This window comes from Columba livia, chromosome 3 (genome assembly GCF_036013475.1).
Source record: "Columba livia isolate bColLiv1 breed racing homer chromosome 3, bColLiv1.pat.W.v2, whole genome shotgun sequence".
In the NCBI taxonomy this organism is placed as follows: Eukaryota; Metazoa; Chordata; class Aves; order Columbiformes; family Columbidae; genus Columba; species Columba livia.
In genome coordinates this window covers 47,265,520-47,292,590 of record NC_088604.1, presented here as the reverse complement: position 1 = coordinate 47,292,590, position 27,071 = coordinate 47,265,520, and the positions used below count along the sequence as shown (strand labels likewise).

Below are 27,071 nucleotides of genomic sequence, written 5' to 3'. Positions count from 1 at the left end.
AACAACGACCATGCTAGCTGTGAAAAATTTTACACCTGCATGAAGAAAATTAACTCGCTTTCAGTCAAACCAGCACAACTGCTAAAAATGCATTTTCAGCTAACATTTTATTAACTTTTTACTTGTTTAAATTGCCGGTCAATAAAAAAATTGGTATTTTATTTTAAATCATTTTTGGAAAAGCAATTTTTCAATGAGAACATATTTAATATGAAAATTATAACTTCAGTAAACGCATCAAATGAGGAAAGCAAAGACTGAAAATAGAGTAATACAATGCAGCATTGCAGTGAGGAGAATAAGGTTGGAGAAATTATTCAGAGGTCACTAGTAATTGCACATTTATTAATAAAAATGTTAATGCTTGTTCTGGGGAGGAAGATGACAGAATTGGAGCTGTAATGGAATTTTAATTATTTTCCTTTTTAACAAATGCATTTTGCTTCTCTTTTGAAATAATAACAATGATGTTAAAAACTAGAAAACATGCCTTCTTCTGAGGACAGGCAGGCTTGCGTTCACAAAGTGTCAACTGTCACATCCTAAAATAATGCTTATGTATTGGTATGGAGGAAAATGCTAAACTAGAGATACCAGGGTGAAGCTCCTTGCTACTTCTAGCATACCTGAGGCAGGAGCTGTGAGAAAGGGGATATGACTCGCTCTCGGCTGAGGGAAGCCAAACACCTACCATTGGTAGCCGTGGTCTTTGCCAAATCTGCCCTATTCTCATTGACCGTCTTCCCGTGCTGCCCACCTCTCTCACTGCCACACCTTTTATTCCATCTCTTCAGCTCACTGAATTGTCTCTCTCAATTTGGTTCACTGGAGCAAAAAGCCAGGGATTATGTAGAATTACTGGGGGTACCAGCCTGCTTGTGTGGGAAGCCGCATCCCTGGCCATGGGGGATCTTCTTTCCTTTAATCCCCACCTCCTTCCCTTCCTCCCCCCGCTCCGCACGATCCTGGGGATTTTATATGTGTCACTGGGAACTGGTAGAGACTTACCCTCCTTGATGCTCTCAGGGGTTAATGGCACCTTCCTGCCCACCTCTGCAGGAGGAGAGCGGGGAATCCCTCACCCTCCCCCATGCTGTAGGTCATGGTCACTTGCTAATTCCAAGTATAAAAGGAGTGAGGTTTGGGTCTTATTTCCAGTAGAGGCACTCTCTCAGACTTGCTGTGACAGGGCTGTATTTTCTGTAAGTTCCTACAGCTGGTTTCTGATTGCAGCCTTCAGTTTAAATATTATTCATAAAGATCATGTCTGCTACGTTTCAAATCAGCTGTTAGCAGGCCTATAGTGAATTTTGGTCAGAGAGGGGGAAGACATCTTGAAGCAGTTGCTTGCCCTTTCTTGTCTACAGAATACAAGGTGTCACTCAGCACACTGAAGGCTTACGACAGAGATCCTATTGATTTTACTGGGCTTTGGATCAGAGATTGTGGAGTCGTGAACATGGTGTGAGTCGAGGAAAAAAAACCATATTTTGTTAGCAGGATGGTGGTGCAGGATGGGAGAAGGGGAATGGAAGGCCTGAAAGACCAAGGAAATGTCTCCAGACCCCCAAGAATGTCTGTTGCAGCCCCAGAAATAGGACCCAAACCCTCCAGATCTAGCCCATGCTGCCATAAAGCAACTAACAGCCTTCACTTCTATTATGGAGCAGAAAAACATGTAATTAAAAAGCAGGGACACAGCCCGTGCACCGGGCAAGACACTGCAGGAATTTGTTCTAAACCAGTAAATAGATATGTGTAGACAGGCACAGAGCCTATCACTTCCTGGGGACAGCATATCGCAGGGCGGCTGGCAGCTCTGTCTTTGGTCTGGCATTATTGTTAGGGAAGTTCATTATCCTGGCGAGATGCCTATCAGGGGACAGCCACCAAGGCAGCCAGCGCCCCGTGGATGCCCACCTAAGAGCAGACCCTGCAGGCAGGCAGCAGGCAGGCAGGGTCAGCCAGAGAGGGGTGTCGGGGCTCCCCTCTTCTCCTGGGGCTGCAATCTGCGCCTGGGTTGAGCGCTGCCTTTTTTTGAGTGCATTCACCCCATGTCCATAGACTTCAACAGTCTTTAGGAGTGTGGGCAAGGTGAACACCACACAGCCCTTCGTTCAGCCTGGCAGCAATTAAGGACCAAAAAAACTTTACAATAATTTTGCCTGGTTTGTTGCCCTTGCTTGAAAAGAAACAGAACAGAAGTTTTTTTTCAGTGGGGTTTTGGGGACGTTCTTTAAATATGCTGCTATAACTCACGAACAATTTAGTTTCTGAAAATGAAACGTTACAGGCGATTAGCCTACAATATGACCTAAGCCTCACTGTTATTTCAGTCACAAGAAAGGTTGAATTTCTTGTGGCCAAGATTACTGAGGTTTTAAGAACATCAGTATCAATTCACTGCTACAATTTGCTTTTCTCAATATTTTTGTTCCAGAGCCATAACTGCCATTGTGACAGCTCTCTGTGCCTGATCCAAAGTCCCTGAAACCAACAGCGGTCTCTCCGCTGGCTGTTACGGGCTTTGCATGGCCATTTGCTCAAATCACTGCATCCACCACAGTGCAGCTGATGGAGCAGTATCAGTTGCTCTCAGACTGTGGTGGCAAACTGAGCAAGACACTGATGAAATCCACTGGTAAACCACCAAAAAATAGCACCAGTGGTGAGGCACAGCAAACAGCAAGTGATGCTGAAACAGTGGTGAGCACCTCTTGGCAGACCTGGATACCAGTAGCTCTACGACCTGGAGCTTGATAAGGTGTCACAGCACTTCTCCCCCTCTCCCCTCCCACCTCTCCAGGGTAGTGGAATCACCTCCTGACCCCAAGGTCATTGCTTTAAAATCGAGATGTGTTCCTACATCCCTCAGAGCTGCTGGGCAGCAGTCCCGCTCCAGCTTTCTGGGCCAGGATGGAAGAAGAGCTCTCCCTCTCCTTCTGCCAGTTTGCACCTAACAGGGTGAAGGAAGAGCCAGGGAGGGCTACAGTGGGGAAGAGCTTTTGTTTTTTCTCTCCTCTCTGCTAGAAATAAGGAGGCAACATGGGAGACAGAAAGGGGGGGAAAGGCAAGAGAGGAGACGAGCAAAGCTATCTTCCCCTTTTGAGGGCACAGTGGTTATAAACGGACTGATGGGTATTTCATTTTAATGCTGAAGCACTAATAGGGACTGGCTTTGCTTGACACTGAAGCACTTTAAAAACAAAGAATCCTAACCTCACTTTCTGAAACCAAAAATCTCATGGCCTCCAAAGGTTACAAATATGCCTATTTACCTTTAACTTGACTATGACTACAAAAACCTACTGGCCTCATATGATCACAAACATTCTCATCACTTTTTAAAATCAGTCTTGTAGGTATGAAATCCTTCCCACATTGCAGTACCACCCCTGCTGCCCTGTCCGGATGCCCCACATGGGCCACGCTCCCTGACCCTGCCTCTCGTGCTGGAACAGCAGAGCAAAGCGACAGGACTTCAAGCAAAGCATCAGCTGTGGCTCTGACTCCTCAGCCTTGTCTCAGCCTCCCCAAAGGCTTTTCTTTGTAGAACATTTTGTATTTCATGTTTCAGGTGTAGATGTGTTTTCAGAGCCTTCTCTGCCTCTTTTTGTACATGATTAAAGATAACTGGCCATAGGTGAGTTTGCATTAAATCCAATAACAAGCATGCTTTATTTTGTGTCTTCCATATAACAGCTTCCAAGCACCAGGACTACATTATAATTCATCGCATACTGGAATCAAGAATTTATCCTTTCAGAACAGAACTACTAGGAACTACTAGACTTTTTGATTTCAAAGAGAAAAAGATCATAATTTTACTGCAGGAAAACCATGGATCACAGCTGGGTGTGGGACTGGAAATGAATTTTTTTTTCAGGGTGTTTATGTTTTGTTTGGTTATTCGCTTGCTTTACATATAATCCCATAGCGGTGGGTGGTACTCAGATCATCTCCATAAACAAATGAACTGGAAAGCAACCTGGAGTTTAATTTCCTTAACCCATCAAACTCTCCTTTGCTCATACAGCAGCATGCCAATCTGAAACATTGACTTAATATTCTGGGTAACTGGGGGAGGGGGAGCAAGGACAAACCGTTGGGTTTTCTTTCCTACTTTTGTTAAAAGGCATCCAAGCATGGCTCTTCCTACCCTGACTAACCTGGGTAGGTGCCAGATGGATTTTTCCTTTCTCTAGGCAATGGCTCAGGAATTTCAGCTGGCTAGGGCCAGGGCTGTGGGCTTTTCTCTGGCCTTTTCACTCTAGCCTGCCCTTTCTCAGCAGTTAATCCCATCTCTCTCCCCAAATCCACTATTAGTTGGACTGTACTGCTCCTTGACAATCAGCTTCCAGAGGACTAAATTCTACCTTTTTCTTCTGGAAACAAAGAGATGTGCCTGAAAGAAAAGCTTCCAGCCACTCTCAGAATAAGAAATTAAAATCCTGAGGCGGTGCCTATGGGAGAAGAGAGGACGGCTAGCCAACACAGCATGCTGGCCCGGCTCTTGAAAAATAAATTTGTTTTATGTAGTTCCCAGTATTTATCGTGGGTAACTTAAAACATGATGCTCAAAAATACTGAAAAGTTTACAATGAAAATTTTATGTCCTCATTGACTAGAGCGTCTTAACCTCTCTGTTTTCTACAACAAACGGCATGACACGCAACAATCTCTGGACTTAATGTGGGAAATGAATACTCCAACCTAATCCCGTAACCGCACAACAGCTTTCTATACCAACCAAAATCTTCCATTGTCACTGCTTTTCTTAACATGCAGAACTACCGCAAGCACTCAGGGGTTTCTTTTGCCTAAATTGTAGCTCTTTCTTCCTCCTATTTCCTACCAAGGTGTCTCCCTCTCAAAAAAAAACCCAACAATTAAATAGCTGAGTTGTACCTCACTACCTAAATTATCTCTTCTTCTGAGGAGTAAGCAATGAAAAAGCATACCATTTGCAATAGTCTGTGTTACTATGCTTTCAATTGTCTCCCAGTACCAAGGAGTTAAAGCTTGCCGTGCACGCCTGTGACCTGGCACGCAGACCCAGCAGCAGCACCCCGGCCCCGGCAACCCAGCCGGCAGCCCCTTCCCAGCACCAGCACTTCCCAAACACAGGAGCCTGCGCTTGCCTGAACAAACCCTGCTGGAAAATGGCAGCTGAACCCTAAAGCACTGAAAGCACTTCTGAGCCAAAGCCTCCAATTTCACCTGACGGGCTTTTACAGTACTCTTAACTGTACTGCGAAAACTCCAAGGATTTCCTGATTCTCAAAAGCATAAACAAGTTTCAGTTTCTCTTTCATTTAAAAAAATCCCAGCTTTTCACTCAGCCAGCATCTGACTTGCACTGTTAGATTCTGGGTAAGTTTTTACCATTGGGAAAATATTTTTTTAGAGGAAGCAGCTGTCGCCACTCCTTTCTTTCATATTTTTTCCCCCTTTTTCCCTCCCAAGGAAACAATTCCTAGCACAAATGTAGGAATACTAACTAGCCTTTAGGAGAAAGATGCTGTCTTTAAGACCAGTTCCTGTGAAATTCGCTTTACTCTCCAGAACATTTTAATATGGTATTGTTTCCCAAAATAGTAAAAATATAGAAAGAAAACCACTACCTCCCTGTGAAACACAGCATCTTTGACAAACAACACTAGGCCCCGCACCACCAAAGCCTAGCCTCAACATCATATTTCCACTGAAAGTTCCTACAATATAACTTCAAAGACAGCAGAAGTACATATTAATTATTTGTCTACTTTTGTTTTCACATACAAATTGAGTACAGATTACATCCCTGCCAGTTTTGTTTCCAATAGCACAGGAAAAATAAAACTATGACAAATTACTTTTATTACTTCCTTAAACAAGAACTGAAACTTGTCCAAAAAGCACATGAAAGACTAACTTGGATGACTTGAGCTTTTGCCAGATACAGGGGTGATATAATAAACTAAAAACTTAAATGCATTAAATAGAGGAACAATTAACTGGGTATTAAAAGAATGCTTGATTCAAATAGCACAAAGAGGGTTAATTGGTTCATTGATTGCTTGCATTAAAAATAAAGCAGATTTTAAATTGAAATAATACATGACTTATTTTATACCGTGTTGTCTCCCAAGTCTAGCTGCACTCCTCCTACACCAAGAAACCCTATTGGCTTTGGGGGCATTTTGGTGTGCTGTGATGGTTCGTCAGGCCTGATTTGACCAGCCGCACAGTAATTAAGCATGGCCTTGAAGAAACAGTTTCACTTATTTGGCACAAGGATTGTGACTGCACTGGGGAATTGCTTTTTGTGTTGGTCTGGTTTCCTCCCCTTAGGATGTAACTCTGCTGCCCCTGAAACCAGCAGGAACTTTGCAAGGCGTTTAAGAGGAAGGAAGAACTTATGGTTTATGCAGCTTTTTGCTGGGGAGAATTATCCTGGGAACACACTGACCCTTCTGAGTGACACCTGTGGCTCTAAAAGGCGTTGTCATGACCTAACCAAGGGGTTGGCTCAGCACAGGGGACACCTGGGGGGTAGGTGACGCTATGAACCCACCGGTGCAGGTGAGGCCAAGGTGCTCTTGGGCAGGAGCAGGGACTGGCCACCACCCCCAGGGCTGCTGCCCTCTGGTCTGGGCTTCTCCAAACAACCACTTGAATCTGGGGACCACCTTTAGCACTGGTTTATTTCGGCTCAACAGCTCGCCTTCGCTGGGTGTTGCACCTGGGAGACTGAGATCAGGATTTGGCCCTGCGTCCTCTACGGGGCAGGCAGACATGGGTTTTAATGCGGAGGAAACACATCTCACTCCTCCACCGCCGCCCCCCTCTGCTAGAGTTATAAGGAGAAAAAAAGTGTTGTTGTTTCCGCAAATATTTCCATTTAGCCAAATGATACATTTTACTTAAGTGCGGCTGAGAAGAAAGGCGAATGTGAGGGAGAGATCTACCAATCCATCTAAAACTCCCTTTTCGAAAGCCGTGAGTGAATCTCTCTTAAACGTATTACAATTCATTCTCTGTTTACTTTAGGCAAACAGAAAAACTCATCGTGGAGCACTCATTTTCGCAAGCTAATCAAGAACATTAGGTCCCAACAGATTCATTTAATAGAAATATAATAGGCATTCCTGCTTGCTTTTAATCTTGCCTCGCTGCAAATGCTAAAATGAACAGCAAATTAACCCTGCCTTGGAACAGAGATTCTTTCACAGCTGATATAATCTCTCTTATGGCTTGTAAACACTCCCGGCTCCCTCTACGTGCTTTCCCGGCTTTCGCTCTTTCCCCGCAGCAGTGGAGAGGAGTGGAATGGAGTGGAGAGGAAAGGAGAGGATGCTCCCGCCTGCATGCAGTGAGGAAGGGGAGGAACAGGCAGGCTCTGAAGGGAGTCCTGCGTGTCAGCAGAACGACACCAGAAAACACAGCAGAGGTAAAAGGTGGAGGGGAGAGTGAGTTTTGGGGCATCTCAGGGGATGGGGGGGTGGGGCTTTTCGTGCATCACCAGCCGCTCCCTGTGTGGCTCTCCCTGATTTACCGTGTGAGACAAGGTAGTACGACAAGGCCATTCACGTGCTGTTACCAAGTAAAAGAGATTTTTCAAGCAATCTGAGATCTTAAATTGTTCACGGATAGCAGAACTAGCATCAGAACAGGAAAAAATAAAAACCACTATCATATTTCATAATGTATGTCATAATGAACAAAAGCCTTTCAAAAAAAAAAAAAAGGTTTCACTGTGCTAAAGTAACAATCTAGACTTGTTGTAAGTATGTTATTCTTACAAGTAGTTCGCAGTTATTCTTGAAGGCAAGTCTTGGAGTTTCCTTAGCATAGTGCTGCTGGGGAAAATTTTCAGCATGTCCATCTTCATCTCTAGCCTGAAGGAAAATATAATGGCCTATTTAGGGACTTACAAATAATGGAAGGAAAAAAAAATAGCTAAAAGCATAACAGCTCAGATCATTAAAACAGATGGGAATCCCAAAATACAACATTATTTAAACGTTTGTTTAAATACGCAGTACACCTTTTAGATATGAGAACTTGGGATGTTGTTTTCTTACATAGCTTAGGTTGAACATGCAAATTCATTGCATCGCAAATAATTATAACAACAAAAGACAAACCCAAAATGAAATATTTGAGCTGGAAACTGTGAGTAACTCAGGGTTTCAATTTTCTCCATTGCATTTTTCAGGATTACATTACATATGTACTCATTTAAACTTTTTGACATGCTTAAGCAATCCCTGCATAATGTATTTTCAGTTTAACAGCAAGGCCAAAAAAATAAATACGTTTTCATAGTCATCATTTACATGTAATACTATTATAGATAAATGGATTCCCCCTCCATGTTTAAGTGAAGCTTTAAAAGGAGCAATCATCTAGTGAGAACAATGATCCTTCAGTCAAATGCGGTCAAAATATTTAATGACAAAGATGCATTAAAAGTTACTGGTTATTTAGAACTACACTGTTAATTAAGAAAACCGAAGTTTAAATGGAGACATTACCAGAGCCCATTAGCAATCCTGCTTGCATATAGTATTCTTCCCTTCTCATCTACAGCATTTTCTGCTTTTGAGTTAAAGCAAAAGGGAGAAGCAGGTGAAAGGAGGAGTGTCAGCAATACACTCATTACACTGTTCATTTGGGTGACACTTGCACTCCGTTCCGCTCCATCTCATCTGATCCCTGACTGTTCGCTCTCTCCCTCTCGCAGCCTCCCGAAATTCACAGCTGAGCTGTCTCCCTCACATATGGCTTGCATATAATTATGCACATTCCATTTTACACTGCATTAAAATGATGAGCTCCTGGCTCCCTGCCAACCTATTTAAATCAGCCCCTGCCCAAAAGAAGCTGGGGAGAGGAGGAAGGGCAGAGGGTGGGGGGGGAGAGGGCGAAAGTAGGGGGCGACGGGAGCGGGTGGAGGCGACAGGGTGAGGATCAGGTAGCCCCACTCCCTGTCCCTCCATCCACCCCACGTCCCCTCCCCAGGGTGGGGGGGGGCAGGGTGTGCTCAATGCACACACATCTCAGCGTGTTGTAGCCCCTCACGGTGTGAGCTGCCTGTTGTCGTGTGACACGCTCCTGCTACCCAGGCTTTTTCAGCATTGGCATTTATGAAATATATTTACACCCTGTAGGCTCTACGGGTTGTTTGCCTTCCAATAGGCTTCTGCCCCTCCCTGGGGAGATGGGGTTGGGAAAGGGGAGCCACGGGTTAACAGCATCAAGGATTTTTAGAAAAATGTGAAGGGGTTGCACCTCATGGAAAGCCCATTGAGTCCAGCAAGCCTCTGCTTCTTTGCCACTGGGCATGAGCACACTCTGCCCAACAGAAAATATCATTTTTAAAAGTGCAAGGTTTGTCCAAAGTATGTTTAGAGTAGTACCTACGCTGACGATCATTACAAGAAGCGGGAAGTGGGAAACAAGTTTATTCCGTATGTTTCCTAGCAGTTTATATGTATTTTCTTTCTACTGCTCTCAATAGTTGCAGGGTGGAAAATGTTTAAAATTCTTCCTTCAAACCACAAGGAAGAGGCAGAGCATTCCTGAGCACCTGAAATCACTTTTATATTGACAAAGGTTTAAATGCATTCTTCTAACTATTAGTTTGAAACTGAAACCTTTCTCATGCAATGAATCTACTCCCTATGCTGCGTGAATAAAAAGCCCAAATTTGATCATGTTTGGTAAAAAAAAACACCCCAATTCTCATTTTGAAAACAAACTTTGTCCTTTCTTCTCCTCTATGAAGGAATACAGGTGAGGAACTGAAGCTCTTCCAGGTCATCTAGGAGATAACTGGGGGACAAATGCCTTAAAAATGCCTTGTAAAAATAGAAGCTGACCTGCGGACCTGTCAGCTCAGGATCACAGGTGCCAACGGGATGCTCGGTGACAGAGAGCCAGTGAGATGTTGCATGGGGCACAGGTGTTATGTTGGGCTCTGAATGCTATCAGCGCCCCCAGACCCCTGAAATTGTATCTTGGCTCTATTCTAGACTTTGTGCACGTGATGGCTGGCACATTGTAACCTGCCAGTGACCCTCTGGTGCATTATCTCGGTGCACGCACACACCTTGTAAAATGAAATGGATATCAGGGTGTTTGTAGCGCATATGTCAAAATATAGATACAAACCCCACCGACCTTGACCCACGTACCAAAATTGCCAGTTACACAAAGGTTATTCACCCCTGCTGACGGCAACATGTCACCCCTCCTACTGATCCAAATCTTATTTTATTTATTTTTGGATGTCACCAAAAATTCCTGTCTCAAAAAACAGTTTAGCTATATCCTGCTATCATTTACTCAGGCGGCAAAAGTAAACTTAGCTTAGCTAGCTGCTTTCCATTGTAAAAAATACCTATTCATAGCAGCCAGGGCTATTTCCCCAGCTACTCTACGTGAATTCATTACTACCGTCTTCCAGTTGTAAATAATTTGCAGAAGGAAATGCTCTTACAATGTTCAGCACTGTTCTAAGTGTATTAAAAGAGTGGCTCAGAGCTTATCTTGCCATGGTTATATTTTGATATGCCTGTATCTACACTGACTCACTCTCAATTGCTGCTGCACACCAGTAAGCGACAGCCTCAGCTCCCCAGCACCTCAACCTCACTCACAGCATCTGCAGCTTCTCCATCAGGCCTGGCTGCCATGGGATGCATTTTGCCTGCTATTGTTTAAAACGAAGCAAGTGAAAGAAGACCCAAGCCAAACCTGTGATCTCTGATTTTTTAAAATACTTTAAACTGCTAAAATGGTTACAGAAATGCTTGCATCAAAAAACGTATGTCCAAAATGCTAGATGCAATTGATTGCATATATGCAATATACGGTACAACTGCTCTCACAGCACATTTTGTTCCAAGACAAAAAAAGCTTCAGCTCGTGTTCTGAGGCCTGGGACCATCAGTGAGCGCTGCTAGTTTTATCAGTGCAAAACTGCTGCAACTTCACTGTGGCAGCTCCTCTCCTGGGATTTACTGAATCTCCTAATTCAATAGCCTCTCCTGGCAGGCAGCCGCCTTCCCATCAGCTGCATGGACTCTGAGAGGGAAACCTGCCCATCGCCAGCCCATGGGACGCTGGGCTGGACACTCGACAAAACTGGGCGGAAGACAGCATGTTACCCAAGGAGCAGTGCTGGCGAGGAAGATGTAGTGAGGAAACTGCAGACAACTTGGGGGAGCTGGCTTGGTTGTAAGGTCAGCCTGATGATGGGCTGCACGGGAAATCGTGGCCTTTAATTGCAGGTTAGATATCAGGAAACCCTTCTTAATGATCGGTACAGCAAAGCGCTGGAGCAGATTGCCTAAGGAGACTGTCAAAGCCCCATCACTGGAGTTTTTTAGGAGCAGATTAGGCAAACATCTGTCAGGAATGACATGCACAGAGCAGCTCCTGATGTGGGGACACTGGATGTATGAGAACACCTCCCTTCTCAGGCCCCTTTCCTTTCTGCTTTCTACCACTGAGCTTTGAAGGAAAATGGCACAAGGGTAAGGAAAAAAAAAATAAAGAAAAGGACAGAAAACAGTATCTGAAAGGACCTCTCTGAAAATAGCACAGCATTTGATGTTCAGAGATATGTGTACTCATTAATAAGTGCATGATGACAACTATCTTTGGCTACACGAAGTGTGCTGTCTATTCATAAGCCAGCCAGCCTATATTTGCAAAAGATGCCAATAGTTTGGAAACAGACTATATATTAAGTCAAGATTCCTTTTTTTAACAAGACGGAGGAAGAACAATCCACAGCAGAATTTCCTCCTCTCTGAAGTACATGGATATTTGTTCCTCCTTATTCTCAGAGAAAAATTATTTTGATCCAGACAGAGGATTCCTTAGCTTCAGTCTGAGTCTTTTTATGCATCTTCAGCCTTGGGAGAGGAAATCTGTGCTTACATTTTAATATTAAGGACAGGATCTTATGACAGTGTAAGTCACAAGGCAGGTTGAACAGCATAATTGATTAAGATGGAACTTGTTAATGCAAAGCTTCCACTAAAATGGGACAGTGCATTTGCAATGAAATCTTACGGCTCAGTCTACAAAAGTTTAATGCCACTTAACTGAAAACACCTAACATCTATTTCCTAAGAGCGACGGCCACTTGAGCAGTGCAGAGCAACAGAATATTAGCCTGCCTACTCAGGATAAAATTGCCACCTAATTTCTACAAATGTCCTTTAAAACAGATGAAACATAGGACCGTTACCCCCAGTTAAAAGCAGGCATTAGTTGAATGGCTCTGGTAGGACAGAAAAAAGCTGCAAGAAGTTGAACAGCGTTGCTATAGAAGCGCAGATAACTGTGACGAGGCTCCCATCCCGTGGTGATGAACAGAGGAAGTTCACATCACCCTTAATACTCTTGTCCCCAGAGGCTGGCTGCAGATGGGAGCTGAAAGCCGCGGTTCCGTTTCCACCACAAAGGTTATCTCTTCCTACACTGAAACTCGAAGGAAATCCTCAGGGAGACCCTAATCCTTGAAATTCTAGTTCCTGTGCATTTCTGTTGTCCCAGATAATCAATTACCATGGTCTCTACATTCACTGTACCAGCAAGGGTAAAAATAGTACTAAACTTCCATCTGTTGAGTATATTCTTCCCAGAAAAATGAACATGCTTGCTGTGGGCTGGGGAAGCGGGGGAGCCCGACATCAGGGTGTCAGGTTGTGGCTTTGCACTGGGAGCAGAGCAGGGCCAGGGATGATGGTCCGGAGAGGACAACCCTGGCTCAGCAACTGGGCAGTGACAGCAGTGAGCGAGCTCTCAGCTTGGGGAAAGTCTTCTCTCAGGGAAAGCTCCCACTAATGTTCCACAAGAGGTTTGCTTTTCACAAGGATGTCAGGATTTTCCTGATTTGCAGAGTGATGGAATAACCAATATTTATTAGCTTACTGCGTCTCTCGGCTGCATTCTACGCACTAATCCCTACAGTTGTAATATTTTGCCACTCTGAGCCTCTAAAATCTTCTCAAGCTTTTTGAAAAAGTCCCAGGTATTTTGAAACATGTCAAAACAATGTCTCGTAAAATCTCCCAAAACCCAGATCAGTGAAAATAAAATATCTAAAATCACACTGGGTGTTTATCGTCTCATTATCACTTTCATCCCACTAAAATCGATGTTATCTTTTTGCCTGACCTTCTGTGACCACCCCAGGTTAGAGGTGGCCACCCTACCCAACGTTTCCCAGCCAGGGGTCTCTCTGCAGCAGTGGCTCTCTGTGCAGTTGGTGGTGGTATATGGAGAGCTTGCAAGTCATGTGCTACTAACTCCCCTTGTTTCCAGCTGCTAAAATGAATTTAAAGACAGCTAAAAATACATTAAATACTTTCCTAACGTTATTTTTCCATGTAAGCAACTGGTGTAGTCACCACAGGAATGTTATTTGATCGCCAGTGGGAGGGGAAGTGGTCCACGAGACAATTCGTCTACTGGAGATGATCTATAAAGTTGAAAAGAAATTGGGAATATGTCCTCTTATAACTTCTTTATTAAGGATGCAGAAGAAAACCAGAAGGACTTTCGCTGACTTCTTTTGCTGCTTCCTCTCCTCTCCTCTCCTCTCCTCTCCTCTCCTCTCCTCTCCTCTCCTCTCCTCTCCTCTCCTCTCCTCTCCTCTCCTCTCCTCTCCTCTCCTCTCCTCTCCTCTCCTCTCCTCTCCTCTCCTCTCCTCTCCTCTCCTCTCCTCTCCTCTCCTCTCCTCTCCTCTCCTCTCCTCTCCTCTCCTCTCCTCTCCTCACACATGCAACCCCAACACGCACATGAATACATGTACCAACACGCAAGTGCACATTTCCTCCCATTATTTAAGTTAGGAGTCAAGATCTTGCCTTCGCTGGAAGAAGTCATTGGTGGACAGAAACCAGCAGAACAATATCAGCACAGCAAGCAAAACCTTGGGACTGTGCAGGGCTCTTCCCGGGGCCTGAGCAGAGGGCGTTCCACTGGAGACAGGTTTGTGCCACTTTGTTGGCTGGGATCTATCTGCAGCCGTCCTTGAAATCTCTCCCTGGCACTCAGCTGCTCCTGGCTTCTATACATTAAGAGTACAGCTGTGGAGTCCCTTTCACAGAGAGTGAAGTTATATGGTCACTGAGGAGGAGCAGAGATGTCCCTGCAAAGATGCAGTCCCTAAGTAGTGCTTGAGGTTCCATTCCCTGCAGGTATCCTCAGCAAGACAAGGGCTCCTATTGCTGGCACATCTCTTGGTAAGAGCTGTTTATGTGTTACTGTGATATGTCCATTATAGACAGTGATGAATCTAGACCCAAACTCTAGCCTTTGTTCGAATTTTAGCTGCTATTACAAATGTGAATACAAAATCTGAACGCAACACCACTAATGGCAAGACTGGACTAGAAAAGCAACTCGAGTCCACATGTTCAGGAGAAGGCTGGTGTGGAAATGCCTTCAGGAGCCAGCAGTCTGGATAGTGTGATTAGAAGTGGAGAAAATACATCATCCAGAATATCCTGCAATCTTCTCCACTGTGCTGACAGAAGAAATACCCCCTTGACTTCAAAAATAAATAGTCGCCAGGTCGAATCTGCCATTCTAACCAAACCCAACCCACAACCCCTCATTGTCCCTTTCTGAACAGGTGTAAAACTCCTGGGAAACAGGCAGTTTTGCTGAGAAAAGCTGCCCCAGAAAAAATGCATTGCGACAAAGAAGGAGAAGGTGCCAATCTGTGGAATGATAGGTCAGTGTTTCTGAAATTATCCTCGTCAAAGCAACTGAGGAATATCACGTTCATTTTCTTGCATAACTGAAACACACAAAAAATCCAAACAAATGTGCCTGAAAATCTGATAAAAGGTTATTTATGGATCTTTTCTGGGTTTTGTTTTTCTTCTTCTTTTTTTTAATAATGCTTGCCTTCCACGGGCTATAGATCTGAACAGTCCAGCTATATGTATTAAATTTTTCACTCAGAATTTCATGGTATAAAATTATCCAAACTCTATTATAATGTATGTAATATTGTAAGTGAATCAAAATGAAATACTAATAACAGTACTACCCTAGTGCCTGCTAAAATAATAACTTTTATCCTACTGCATTTAAAAGTCACTCAGAACTTACCCCTCCCCGCCACGAAAAGGATTCAGCTTTCTGGGTTCTACATACCTTTTTCTTCCCTTCCCCTAGTTTTGCTTTATATACTTTATAGAGGAACTCTGATTTCCTGCTGGACTTCTCATCCTTCCAGGCAAAATCAGGATTTTCTTTTTACACAGCTTGCAATGCTGTACCTTAATAGCCCTTTCTACCACAGTCATATTTGGAAAAATGGATTATCATCTTCAGTTTCACAATATATCCAGAAAGAGCAACTGAAGCAAAAATAGCGGCATCTACAGCCCTGGACCACTCTTCTGGTTGTTATAGGAAGAGGAGTAGGAGTGAGATGTTAAATGACTCACATTCGTGACCAAGTGAAGATGGTCCAGCCCAGCCTCAATCCAGTTGCCTGAGCAGGGAACTGCCTTATACTCTCAAATGAAAACTCCCCATTAAAGCTCATTTTCCCACTGCATTCCAGAATCATGCACCTTTTTCCTTCCTGTATCGGCTAATAACCAGGCAGTTTCTGCTGCTTTACGGGTTTCCGCAGGACTGCGCTACCCTTTCCCTGGCAGGTCGCAGCACGGTGATATATGAGAAGTGTTCAGGTGGCTGCCTCAAAAGCTAATTTTTCAAACTGCACAAACCTTTACCCATATCATAAATTTTTAATAACCAGTTCTGAATTGCCAAAGAATAAATATGATAACAAACACATCGCATTGAGATAATTTGAAATAAACTTTGTTTATTGCCCCTTTGAACATTTCTTCGACAAGTCACAGCTGCGTGGGACCTTCATAAAAGTGAGCCTGTCCTGATAATCTCCCTTCTGATTCACAACAGGCCTGAACCACTAATGGACTGTGCTTGACAGTTATTGCAACATATTCAATATACAGCCTAAAATACAGCTAGGAAAGAGATGAAAATATACTACAGACTTCCCAGCAGATTCCATTTTTGTAATGGGTACCTCACACCAACATAGCTGATAAGCTTTCCCTCTCTTTTCGCATTCCCTGCTTATTACAATTTATGAGATAAATGCATTTTCCAAAGTATTCTGTGTGTGTCACTGTCAGGTAGCTCAAGTATCCCTTCTCACTGCTACTGTTTCTACAAGGGTTCCCCAGCACAGACAAGAGTCCTGCGCAGGGCAAGCACACATTTCTAATCAGCCTGCCAGAGAAGCAGAGAGGCAGAAAAACAACACACAACATCAAGGGAAAAAGAAAAAAGAAAAAGAAATCCTCAAATGTTGGTTACGGTTAGCTAAGGCTCACAGACCAAACAAATCACAGTCCCTAATGAATTTGTTTCAATGCATCTGCTTATTTCAAGCTTCAGCATTGTAAATACCAGAGCAACAATGCGGATTTTCTCTGATTGCAGTGTCACATATATGATTTATCATCTTGACTCAGAGCATATTTTTTTAAAGCAATTGCAGGCTGGTTTAATGAACTCCTCTCCCACTGGCTTTTATAGACTAGCGATGATCAACATACCATTAAGATAAACCCCGCGCCCCATCCCTCCCCTCTCTGACAGCTTGCCTTATTTGCCTCACAACAGTCAATATCCAATTAAGAGGCAACGGATTTGATCGATACAGAAGGTAACAATAAGACTTAAACAGCTGGTAAATTCTACGCATACTCTTTTTCTTTAATTCCCGTCTTTGTGGTATACAAACAATTCTGCACTTTGAATAAATGTGGAGAAGGAAAAACAACAGTCAGGTCTAGTTGGTAAAGTTTCCCTCAAATGCACTATGTCTGCAAGCTACTCCGCAGCAATAAATGCTTAGCTCGGATCGATACAAGACAGGCAGGAACCTATTCTCTGTATCTCTGTGGCCTTTTAAAGGGTGAAAATAGAAATCTCTCCCTGCTTTGGTTATGAGCGACTTGTCACTTGGGCTATTCACACACCAAAATAGAAGGGCTGTAATATTATTAAAGCAATCATTTATGAGCTGGGTGAAGGGATGAGCGGTCTGGAAAGGGGGGCAAAACCCAACAGGAATGGAGTGTATGAAGGAGAACGGGCAAGGAGAAGGTGAAAAGAAAGGAGGGGAAGCTTTGATACAAATGACATCTTCTACAACCTTAATATCATCTCTCAGTCTTTCTGCCAGATGATGAATGTCTGCAATAAAAGGTGGGACAGTGGCAGTTACAAGCAGGACAAAAGCAAAACCTGGCTGCTGGTGAGGAGCATTTGTTATAATTCCCGACAGCCCAGCTGGAGGTCAGGGACTGAGGTCACAATATCGCCACCGGCTTTGGGTCTAATATCAGACAGAGTACTTCTCTCTTGCCTCCTGACACCTTTATTTGAGGCCTTTATTCAAAGTTTTACTGTCAAAGATAGTTCACAGAGCAATAGGCTGATACAGTCCAAATGAGGTAGCCCTCTTCTTCCAGGATTTCCACTCTTTAAAGAAGAAGTAGTGACCATGGGAGATGCCATGCTCTCAATGACAAACAGGATGTAACTCAAACACCTCAGAGCTTGCTCCCAATGCCGGCAAAAAGTTATTTCTGAATCACAGTGGCATGCTTGTATTTTCTACTGCCCACTGCAACCCTCTATCACCCAGAGGGATTCCAGTAACATACATCATGTCTAAAACCAGGAAACTAACTGTCCAAACTCTAAGAAAGTTCAGAGCACACAGATCCTTTCAGGCAAAGGGAGGTAACCAACTGCAATTTATCTTCCCAACTTGCCTTGGCATTTGAGAAGTCTCATTCTGAGATTTCTCCTTTCTGTCACAATAAGATGAAAAACACCTCTGTCTTCCCAGTTTCCTGTGGAATGCAATTGCAGGTAGACTCTTGGCCAGGTTTCTAAGCCTACAGGAATCTACTTCTAACTATTCCTAGCAGTTCACTTCAGGCCCTAGGGTCTGTCGGACAACTTTGTTTTCAGCTCTGTATACTGTTATTACAGAAAAAAATACATATAGTACTCTAACCCTTAAATATAGGCTTAAAAATTGGGATGATCCCACTAGAAAAAGGAGCAGGCGGAAACACATTCACCAACTTTTTGTCTTCTGCATTGACTCAAATGGTTTGTTTGCTGCCTCCATCCCTAACTCGATCTGCCGGGCCCCTTATCACTTGCCAGAGGCTTGTGTGTTTTGCTGTTTTAGCACCTCTCCTGTAACCCTGATTTGCTTTTTCCCACTTCTCCCCCGCAGCTCCCGTCTTGAAAAGCATCCCTTGAGGCTGCACCAGGCTCCTGCACACTCCCAGCCAGTACTGCTGTCTCCTCACGCGTATGCATGAGCATCCCCACCATTTCAGGGGTGGCACTGTCAGCTTTTTAAAGCTTCCATGGGTTTATTCCAGCCTCTCATGTGCTTGTCACTTATGTAACTCTTACTTGTCCAACACCTCCAACAAATACTTAGCAAATTACCTTGTTTATGGCTCTGGCCTTCTTTAATTTTTCCTCAGTATGCAATGGACTATTCGGTGTCACTTTAAACACATTCTTTCTGTAATGAACATTGCTGCTATCTGAAAATCGTAACATATTTTTCTATCCTTTTTCTCATTCTATCAAAATCCGTGACCAAATTATCTCATCTGCATCCAGACCGTTTTGCATTAGCTTTGTATCAGCTTTGTAAAGCCCAGCAATGGTCTTGACCTCTGTTGTTCTTAAATGCACATTTTCAGCCTAAAACTTCTCTAAAGTGAAGAAAGCACACACTTGCCCTTCACACAATCACCAGTAAAGCTAAGCTTAGGTAAAGGCCAGAGCTAGCAAGATAACCAATGGGCTAGTGACAGATGTTCAGCCTAACATAAGATTGAGGCCAATGGACAGGAAAATCCATCTGTGTTTCCCAGCACTACTAGCAGGAGGAGTACTGATGGTGGTGGCCATCATTGTCTTTTCTTTAGGAACAGGCTGGTCAGAGAGAAAAGAAGCTAAGGAATCCCCTTTTCAGACTGTGAGTGTGAATGTTCAGGTGTGAGTTCCAGGAACAGAATTACAATTTAAATGAGTTACATCTAACCATGCAATTAACGTTTGTGTCAGTTTATTAGAGGCATCTTCACCACCAATGCCGTGAAATGCAACTTAGTGACTTTTTTGTGGGGAACGAGGTGGAACAACCATTTCTCACTTGCATTGTTTATGTGGTAATCATTAAATTGTTGCTAATATTAATCTCATTATCCTAATTACATGTGTTCCATCTTTTTACAGTAGCATTCAGAATTAGACTCCTTCACACATCTCCATTGTTCCTCTCTCCGTTTAGAAAACCTGATGGGGAATCACTGACATCGAAAAATGGGGAAATGAGTATTGAGCATGAGGAGCTGCAACACCAGCTGCTTAGCAGGAAAGGGGAAATCTATGACTGTTCTTTAACAACCAGCACGCTTCGCAGCGTACACTGGCAGAACATTTCACACAGTGGGAGGCGAGGTTTAAAAAATTGGACCACTGTAATCCTTTAAAAGAAGCCAAGGCCTCTTTCTGAAAGTCTAGGTCATGTGCCTGGCACTGCGTCATATGGTGTCTCTCTTCCGCCATTTGTTTATTTGCTTCTGGCAGTTTTGGCAGTGAGGTATCGGAGTGAAATGCACACCACTCCATACATATGGTGGGAAGAATCTAGTGCATCAGTTGAATGCATACTGTACTGTATACACATTCTGTTTTATCTCTGAGCACAGCTGTGCTGTAAAAGCTTACAAAATGTGAAGCCTTCTGTGCAGCAAAAACATCGACAGGAGAAGCTGGCCTATAACTTATTAGGTTGTGACACAAGCCAAAAAAAAGCCAGAGTTAAGCTGACAACTCCTGGCATAGTGACGAAAAGCACAGTGGCTCAAGTTAAAGAGGGAGTGTCAGCCCTAAGTTCACGTTTCAGGCTTTTGCTGCTGTGGGTCACAAATAGCATCGCTGGTTTGTTCTAGGACACCGATTCCCAACACCGGCACACGGCTTCCAGTGAGTGGCCAGCAAGAAAACATGCAAAACATCTCCCCAGTGCCCCACTGTGCCCACAGGCAGCCTGTGCTAGGAAGGGACTCAAGAGGGGAGAAGGCAAGAGCCAGAAAGTGGCCATGGCTCTCTTCCTCACCCAGCACAGCAGCCTCCAAGCTGTGAGCAGCCCTGTGTCCTCTGCTCCCCCAGCTCTTTGGGCTGAAGGTAGTGGAAACATATGGTAGGAAACTCTCCTGTGCTGGTTGGACCAGATGTCTGAGTAGTTTTTTTTTAGTGACGACCTTGACACAGGGACTCTTTATTTTAATCACAGTAAGAACGGCCACACTGGGTCACATCTGAGGTACCCAAGCCCAGGCTTGTTTCCAGCAGCTGCCAGTATCACCATCCTTAGCACAACCTGAGGGGCAGTGGGCCACCAGTTCTTCCAGGGGTACAGACCTGCCACAAGGGCAGTGAGAGTGAGTGTGTTAGAGGTTTGATAAGTGAGTTTGGCCTCTATGTCCACCGTTCCTGGATTTTTTTACCTGTCACTCACTGTGCAGCCCTGAGCTAGGTGAGACCATAGTACACCTCCTTTCCTACCCCTACTGACAGACTCATGTATGCTTATGTGAAGTGTGGTGAGTAAGCAAAAGAGGGGAGGGAAACACAAGGTGAGGTGGCATTTTTAGGACACAGAGAGGCTGCCCTGATAAAAATGTTACGACTGGACACATCACGTTTTGTCCCTGATCCCACAGGAATGAACTCCTCAGGCCACTGAGCACTGGAGCTGTCGGGGCTCACCTGTGTGCTTCTCCAACGTGCTATGAAGGCTCCCCAGCCAGAGCACGCCTTGGCTACCATCTGGGAAAAAAAATCCTCCTGTCTGGCCGCACCATTGCCTGAGATGATACCAGGTCCTGAAGTGGGTCTCTGGCTCCAGCAGCTTTCTTGACGGGTTGTGGAGAGAAAGCCTCCCAGTGGGAAAGCGCCCCAGCATCCCACAAGCACGTAGCCAAGGGAATCGCTCTCTTTTCTCCTCCTCACGCAAACTGATTTCTCCCAGGCAAGAGCCCACCTTATCCTGAGGGGAACGGGGAGCCTGACAACCTTGCCAACTGGAACTGATGGAGAAAGGCATCCCACGAGGAGGCTTTCTCTCAACCTCTTTCACGTCCCTCAGCTGAGAGGGGGCTTCCCTCCTCCACCACAATCATGATGGCACCTCCAAACCAGCTGCTCCTCAGGGCCACCCAAAAGGCATCAGAGGAGTCCTGTGGCAGGGCACTGGCTCTCAGCCCAACTCCACCACAGCCCTGCACCCATGGGGCTCCCCTGGAAGGATGACCGTCTTGCACAGTGTGTCACCATGAAGGACAAAATACAAGCCCCAGCTAAGTTTAGCTTGTTTGCCTCATCTCATGGGAGCATACGTGAATGGCTCTGCCATCCACCCATGTCCACCATCTTCTCCCCCCGCCCTGCTGGTGACTCCCTGCCTACTCCAAGGCAAAGGGGAAGGGGAACATGGCTATCACACTTTTGTGGTGAGAAAGACAAGAAACAGCAATTTAAGGTTCAGTCAGACATTTTGTCACATCTCCTATCAAATATATGAAAAAAGAAGCAAGTAAAGGGGAAAATAACAAGTTCTTGCCTTGAGCATTAATTGCTGCTGATATTGTTCCATTTTCAACAACCAACTTTAGTTGCACCTCCACACTGGATAACCCTTCTTTTTCAAATCTTATTGTAAATACATGGCCAGACCCTCCTTAAAACTAGGCCATGGTCTGCACCAAAGTAAATAGTATCAGTGAAGGGTAATCAAAGGTTTTAAACAGCTCTTACTCAAGATATTAAATGACAAGGACTTATCCACTTAAAAAAACGTGAGAATGAATATGGTAGTAGTCTATGCAGGCTGCTATATTTTTATGTTACCAAAAAACCTCCAATTTCTTTGTTACAGAAAAAAAAGTGGTTACTAACTATCCATTAACTATGCATTGTTTGTCACAATGCAAAAAGCTAGAGATTCAATAAATTTGTGAAAACAAATGGAAGGAAATACTTATTTGCAGAAGAAGTCACCAAGCTGGGTGGCGTGCAGGCCAAAACTACTCCTGAATCCAGAAGGAGTGTAATGCATTCTCAAAGACACATTTGTCTGCTAACAACAACACTGCAAGCATTCCCACACCGAAGCAGTGTCACAGAACAGATATAGAGATGACCTCGATGTAAAGAGCCATGAGTCTGGCCTGTGGGGTGCAGGCTGGCTTCAGCTGGAGTTTCGGGACACTGGTGCCTCTCCGCAATCAGTCTCTAGAAATTGACTTTGGACATGGGAACTCTGGCTCTCTTTTCAAACCTTGAAAGCAACCTATGGATATTAGCTGGGGCTATCATTTCTACCTCCAGATAAAAGTAGATACATTATTTCTGAAAGTGTTGAGAGACTTCAGAGACAGGGCATCAATTTAAGTTGCACAGCAAGCATACCAGGTGGAGAGATGGAAGGGTAAAACACATGCATTACCTCCAGACTGTACTAGACCTGAACTAGCTATTCTTCTTATACATCTTCTAAGAAAGGTTTGTCATTAAAGTGCTTTTGGAAAGCCAGGACATCACAGCTTCTCTGGCCTTCCAGGTGTCTGTTCACACCACAACAATTTTTCTGGGTGTCTCCTCCTGTTGTGAGAAACCCTGGTGCTCCTGATATTCAGCAACCTTGAATATCCTGACTTGGGTCAAAACGAGACAACTGAACTTGAAACATGTAAACATTGATGTGGAAGCATGCATGTATAATAAGGACTACAAAAGAGATAAATTTCACTCTGATTCCTGATTTTTCTTTCTTCCCACATTTTTCCCACTCCCCTATTTTTCCCACATTTCTGAGCTCAATGGCATGATCATCCAGGAAATCAACTTAAGATTATACTCTTAGAGATACACGAAATAACCGGAAATGTTATCACTCTCACGATGCCTTTCAGCAGGAGTTTAAATCTTCCTCCCCTGATTTAAGGAATGCAGAGTTGCTCAGAGGAATTCAGACATTTACAAATGAACATCCTAGAAAACACCACTCCTGGAATAGGAGCTTGCAAAAGTATTAACAACTACACAGACACTTTCCATATAATACATGAACAGAAAGGGAAAGGGCAATTACAGTTGTCAGGAAATTATTTTATCTAGATACTCAGCAAGACCTTTAACATTTTCTTTACTAAAAATGTGATTAAAACAAACAAGCAAACAAACAAACAAAAAGCCAAGTCTTAGACATCTTTTAAACAAACTTTGATACTACAGTTTTACTAGATATATTACGTAGGTCTTTCAAAATCACCTTCAATAGCTCCATTTGTTTCTAAGAGACCCCCAAATCCACAATCTCTTGGTCCTGTCAGTCACATGCTGTGATAACAGGTGGAATGGGGAACATTTATACAGCACTGAGCCACAGAAAGAAGAACACAGCGATGGAAAAGAAGTAAACCTACCAGCTGTGCTAAGGTATACCATTTCTCTTTAGATGGTTCAGAGGAAAAGATACAGCAGCCTCATCACATGCATATATGTATAGAAGAGTATAAATCTCTAGTTTTAGTTCCACTGCTCATGAGAAGTAACTGGAAACTTTGAAGTCAATCCTTAACATCCTAAAACTACAAACAAGTTGCTTCATGAGAGGGTGGAGCTGCTATATGTAGCCAAGGCTGGTCAAATGCTCTGAGAGCTCACAAAAGTCTATGTGTTCGGGTTTTTTTTATCATTTCTCATCCTTCTTGGTTGTCAAGTGCCAGCTGCTGTAGAAAGATCACTGGAGGAAGCAGAAGGATCTTAAGAACAAAGCTGAAAAGGGGTATTTAAACCACCCTTGTTAGATCAGCTAGATCAGACCAACTTCCATTTTTCCACATCCTTGCTCGTCTTCCCCACACACCAGGGAAGAGCTGTGTTATTCTATAGATTGACTTAAATGGAAAACATAAGAATAGGAGGCCCATGTCTAGGTCTCGGCAGGGAATCACACTGGGATGCTCACAATAAAATTGACAGGCTTGATGGCTGAATGGATTCAAGCAACAGCTGGAATCTGATGAGTCTAAAATCACTTCCTGTGAGAAAGCTGATCGGAGAATAAATCTTTCATGGATTACACTCAATTAAGAGCTTTCACATCATTGAGAGGCAGCTAGAAATCCATGCACGATATATGCTAAAAATAACTGAGTTCCAGGTTCACCCACCACGGCTGAAAGCACAGGCTTCTGGAGTTTCTCTGCCAGGGTGGGCATTGGCCAATGGCAATTAATGTGAAAAAAATAACCAACACTTTTGGAATTAGGCTAAACTTTAAACATCCCTCCAAGGGCATCCTCTTGTGATAACAAAGCATGTGGCTCCTTTATACTCACTACGTCTGATATGCAGGAGATGGACTGATTTCTAAAAGCTGCCACTCAACAAGAAAGGCACCGAATTTCTACACTGGCTACTTTTAGCCGCAGAGCAGAAAGCGGCAGAGCTGAGGCCTCCATGCACGCAAAGGCTTTCATTCCACAGGCTCCCAGGGCACAGAAGCTATGGGGCTCCTAGCAAATCTGAAATAGCTTTCATGGTTAGAGATCAAGTCTGTGCAGTGAAACTTCATGGAACAGCAAAGGCAGAGAGGCAGGTCCTGAACTCCTGGAGCAAAACCAGTTGACAACTGACTGGAAAGACAGCACATCTCTTAGGAAAAGCATTTAAATGCAACCGGTTTTATGGTGCTAATATTTGACATTAAGCAACAACTAAATCTAAGGTTCTTCGACTATCTGAACCAGGAAAAAGGCAATTGTGGGTGTATTTTTATAAACAGGCTTACATACATCTGCTTTTTTGAAACGGGATGCCTATCAAGTGGTAGATTGAAAAGTGGCCCTCCTGGTTTTCAGGGTTTTCTTACGAAAACAGAAGTTAAAGGAAGATCGTGTAAACATGAGTGCGCAGAGAAAATAAAAACAGGTCTTCTGGCCTTTCTAGCAATAAATAAGCAGCCCTCCTCAAACCAGCCCAAAACTACATCTTTCATTCTCGTTTTTCATCAGAGGAAAGTTTTAAGAGGGACAAATTTATTGCAGAAATTTCCCATTGAAAGTATGTCACAACAGTAATTAAGACATGACAAAAGGAAATTACACTGTGAGTTCTGGATTTATACGACAGTGCCAGAGCCCAAAGCCCATGCAGTTCCCTCTCACAAGGTCACTTGGGCTTGGATTCTCAGAAGACCCAGTGTAGGTTAAGCAAACAAAGCCCATTGTTTGCCTTTCTTCAGGGAAATAAGTTGCTTAATTTTGTTCCATGCTTTTGGAAATCCCAACCTTGGGGAGTAGAGCAAAGGAAACACTTTCATACAGTCATAGAATAGTGCGGGTTGGAAGAGATCTTCAAAGGTCACCTAGTCCAACCCCCTGCAACGAGCAGGGATATCTTCAACTAGATCGGGTTGCTCAGAGCCCTGTCCAGCCTGGCCTTGAAAGTCTCCAGGGATGGGGCATCTACCACCTCTCTGGGTAACCTGGGCCAGTGTTTTATTACCCTCACTGTAAAAAATTACTCCTCATGCCTAGCCTGAATCTCCCTTTCTTTAGTTTGAAACCATTACTCCCTGTCCTATTGCAAGAGGCCCTGCTAAAAAGTCTGTCCCCATCTTTCCTACAAGCCCCCTTATAGTACTGAAAGGCCACAAAAAGGTCTTGGTGGAGCTTCCTCTTCTCCAGGCTGAACAACCCCAACTCTCTCAGTCTGACCTCACAGGAGATGTGTTCCAGCCCTCTGATAATTTTTGTAGCCACCATTCCTGAGTCCCAATGATGACAGGACTGGCCACAAACTCCCAGCTGCATCAGGGCTGCTCCAGCATGGTGCTCCCCCTAGGGTGGCATGACACCGTCCTGCTCTCTTCATGGGCGCTCCATGGAGGAAGAAGGGGTTCACGTGGTGCAGAAGCACCCACCTGGCTTGCACAGTGCCTTTGTGGGCACCTCTCCTCTCCTGCTGGCAGCATGCACCTCTCAGACTGCCACAGCTGTCAATCAGAAAGGAAAATAAAACAGCAGAAGCCCATCTTTTCCTGGTATGTAACTGGTGGTGGGAGAGGTCGCTCCCTCTGAAACTCTGGCCAAGCTGCAAATTCACTGCAGGTCTTCAGCTGTCCGCTGGCCAGTTCACAAACAATTACCTTAACCACTTGACCCACGCCGTGTCCCCAGCAAGCAGCGGCTCCATGTGAGACCAGTCCTGTGGTACCGACAGGACCCTGACTTCCTTTCTGACAGTTACTGCATCAGATATGCTCGGCTTCATTTTTCAGTATAGCAGTGGCTTTCTGAGGGCGGATGGGGTTGTACTTTTCCTTCTGTCTTATGAAACCAACCTGTGATTCAAAAATTAAGCTGTGTCTTTTTTGGTGTTTTGTCACTCCTGGTAGTAAAAAAATCTTTGTGTCAGGCTTTCTCGATCATTACCCTGACGATGCTAACTGAGGTGAGAAGTCATCTACTCATTCTCCAGCCACATTGACAGGGACAAGATACATCTGGGTCAACAAAGGAAGCACACAGAGCATGCAGAGTCTCTCTGTTAAACAAAAAGGTGTCATTTCTAAATAACCACTTTCTTAACTACAGTCTCACTTTAAGCAGAGGTCACTGGCCTCTATCCTCCAAGGAATGAGAGTACTGTGATAAAATCAGCACCAGGAAGGACACGGGATTAGAAACGGGGCAGGGAGCAAGGATTTAGGAAGCTGAGAGGGTGTCCCTAGATCTCAGAAAATGCTTACTTTCCCCCCCAAAAAATCTACCATCGAGGTCTTGAAATCTGAGACTCACAATAGGAACATGAGCCCCGTCAAACCAGCCGGGTTTTCTGCAACTCTGACAAGGAATTCAGCGCAACAACTCGTGAAAACAGGTGGTGAG

At 44.1% G+C, this 27,071-nt stretch overlaps 1 protein-coding gene across 2 annotated transcripts in view; it reads right to left on the bottom strand.

The window, feature by feature from the left end:
- Nucleotides 1–27,071, bottom strand: part of SOBP (sine oculis binding protein homolog) — a 117,219-nt gene that overhangs the window by 44,898 nt on the left and 45,250 nt on the right. Inside the window, exon 5 of one of the 2 annotated variants that reach the window (XM_065056629.1) lies at nucleotides 7,785–7,880. The exons of the other annotated variant lie outside the window; for it this stretch is intronic. Within the exon in view, the coding sequence (XP_064912701.1) occupies nucleotides 7,785–7,880 (96 nt within the window). The remainder of the gene's footprint in view (nucleotides 1–7,784; nucleotides 7,881–27,071) is intronic. 2 annotated transcript variants of the gene reach the window in all.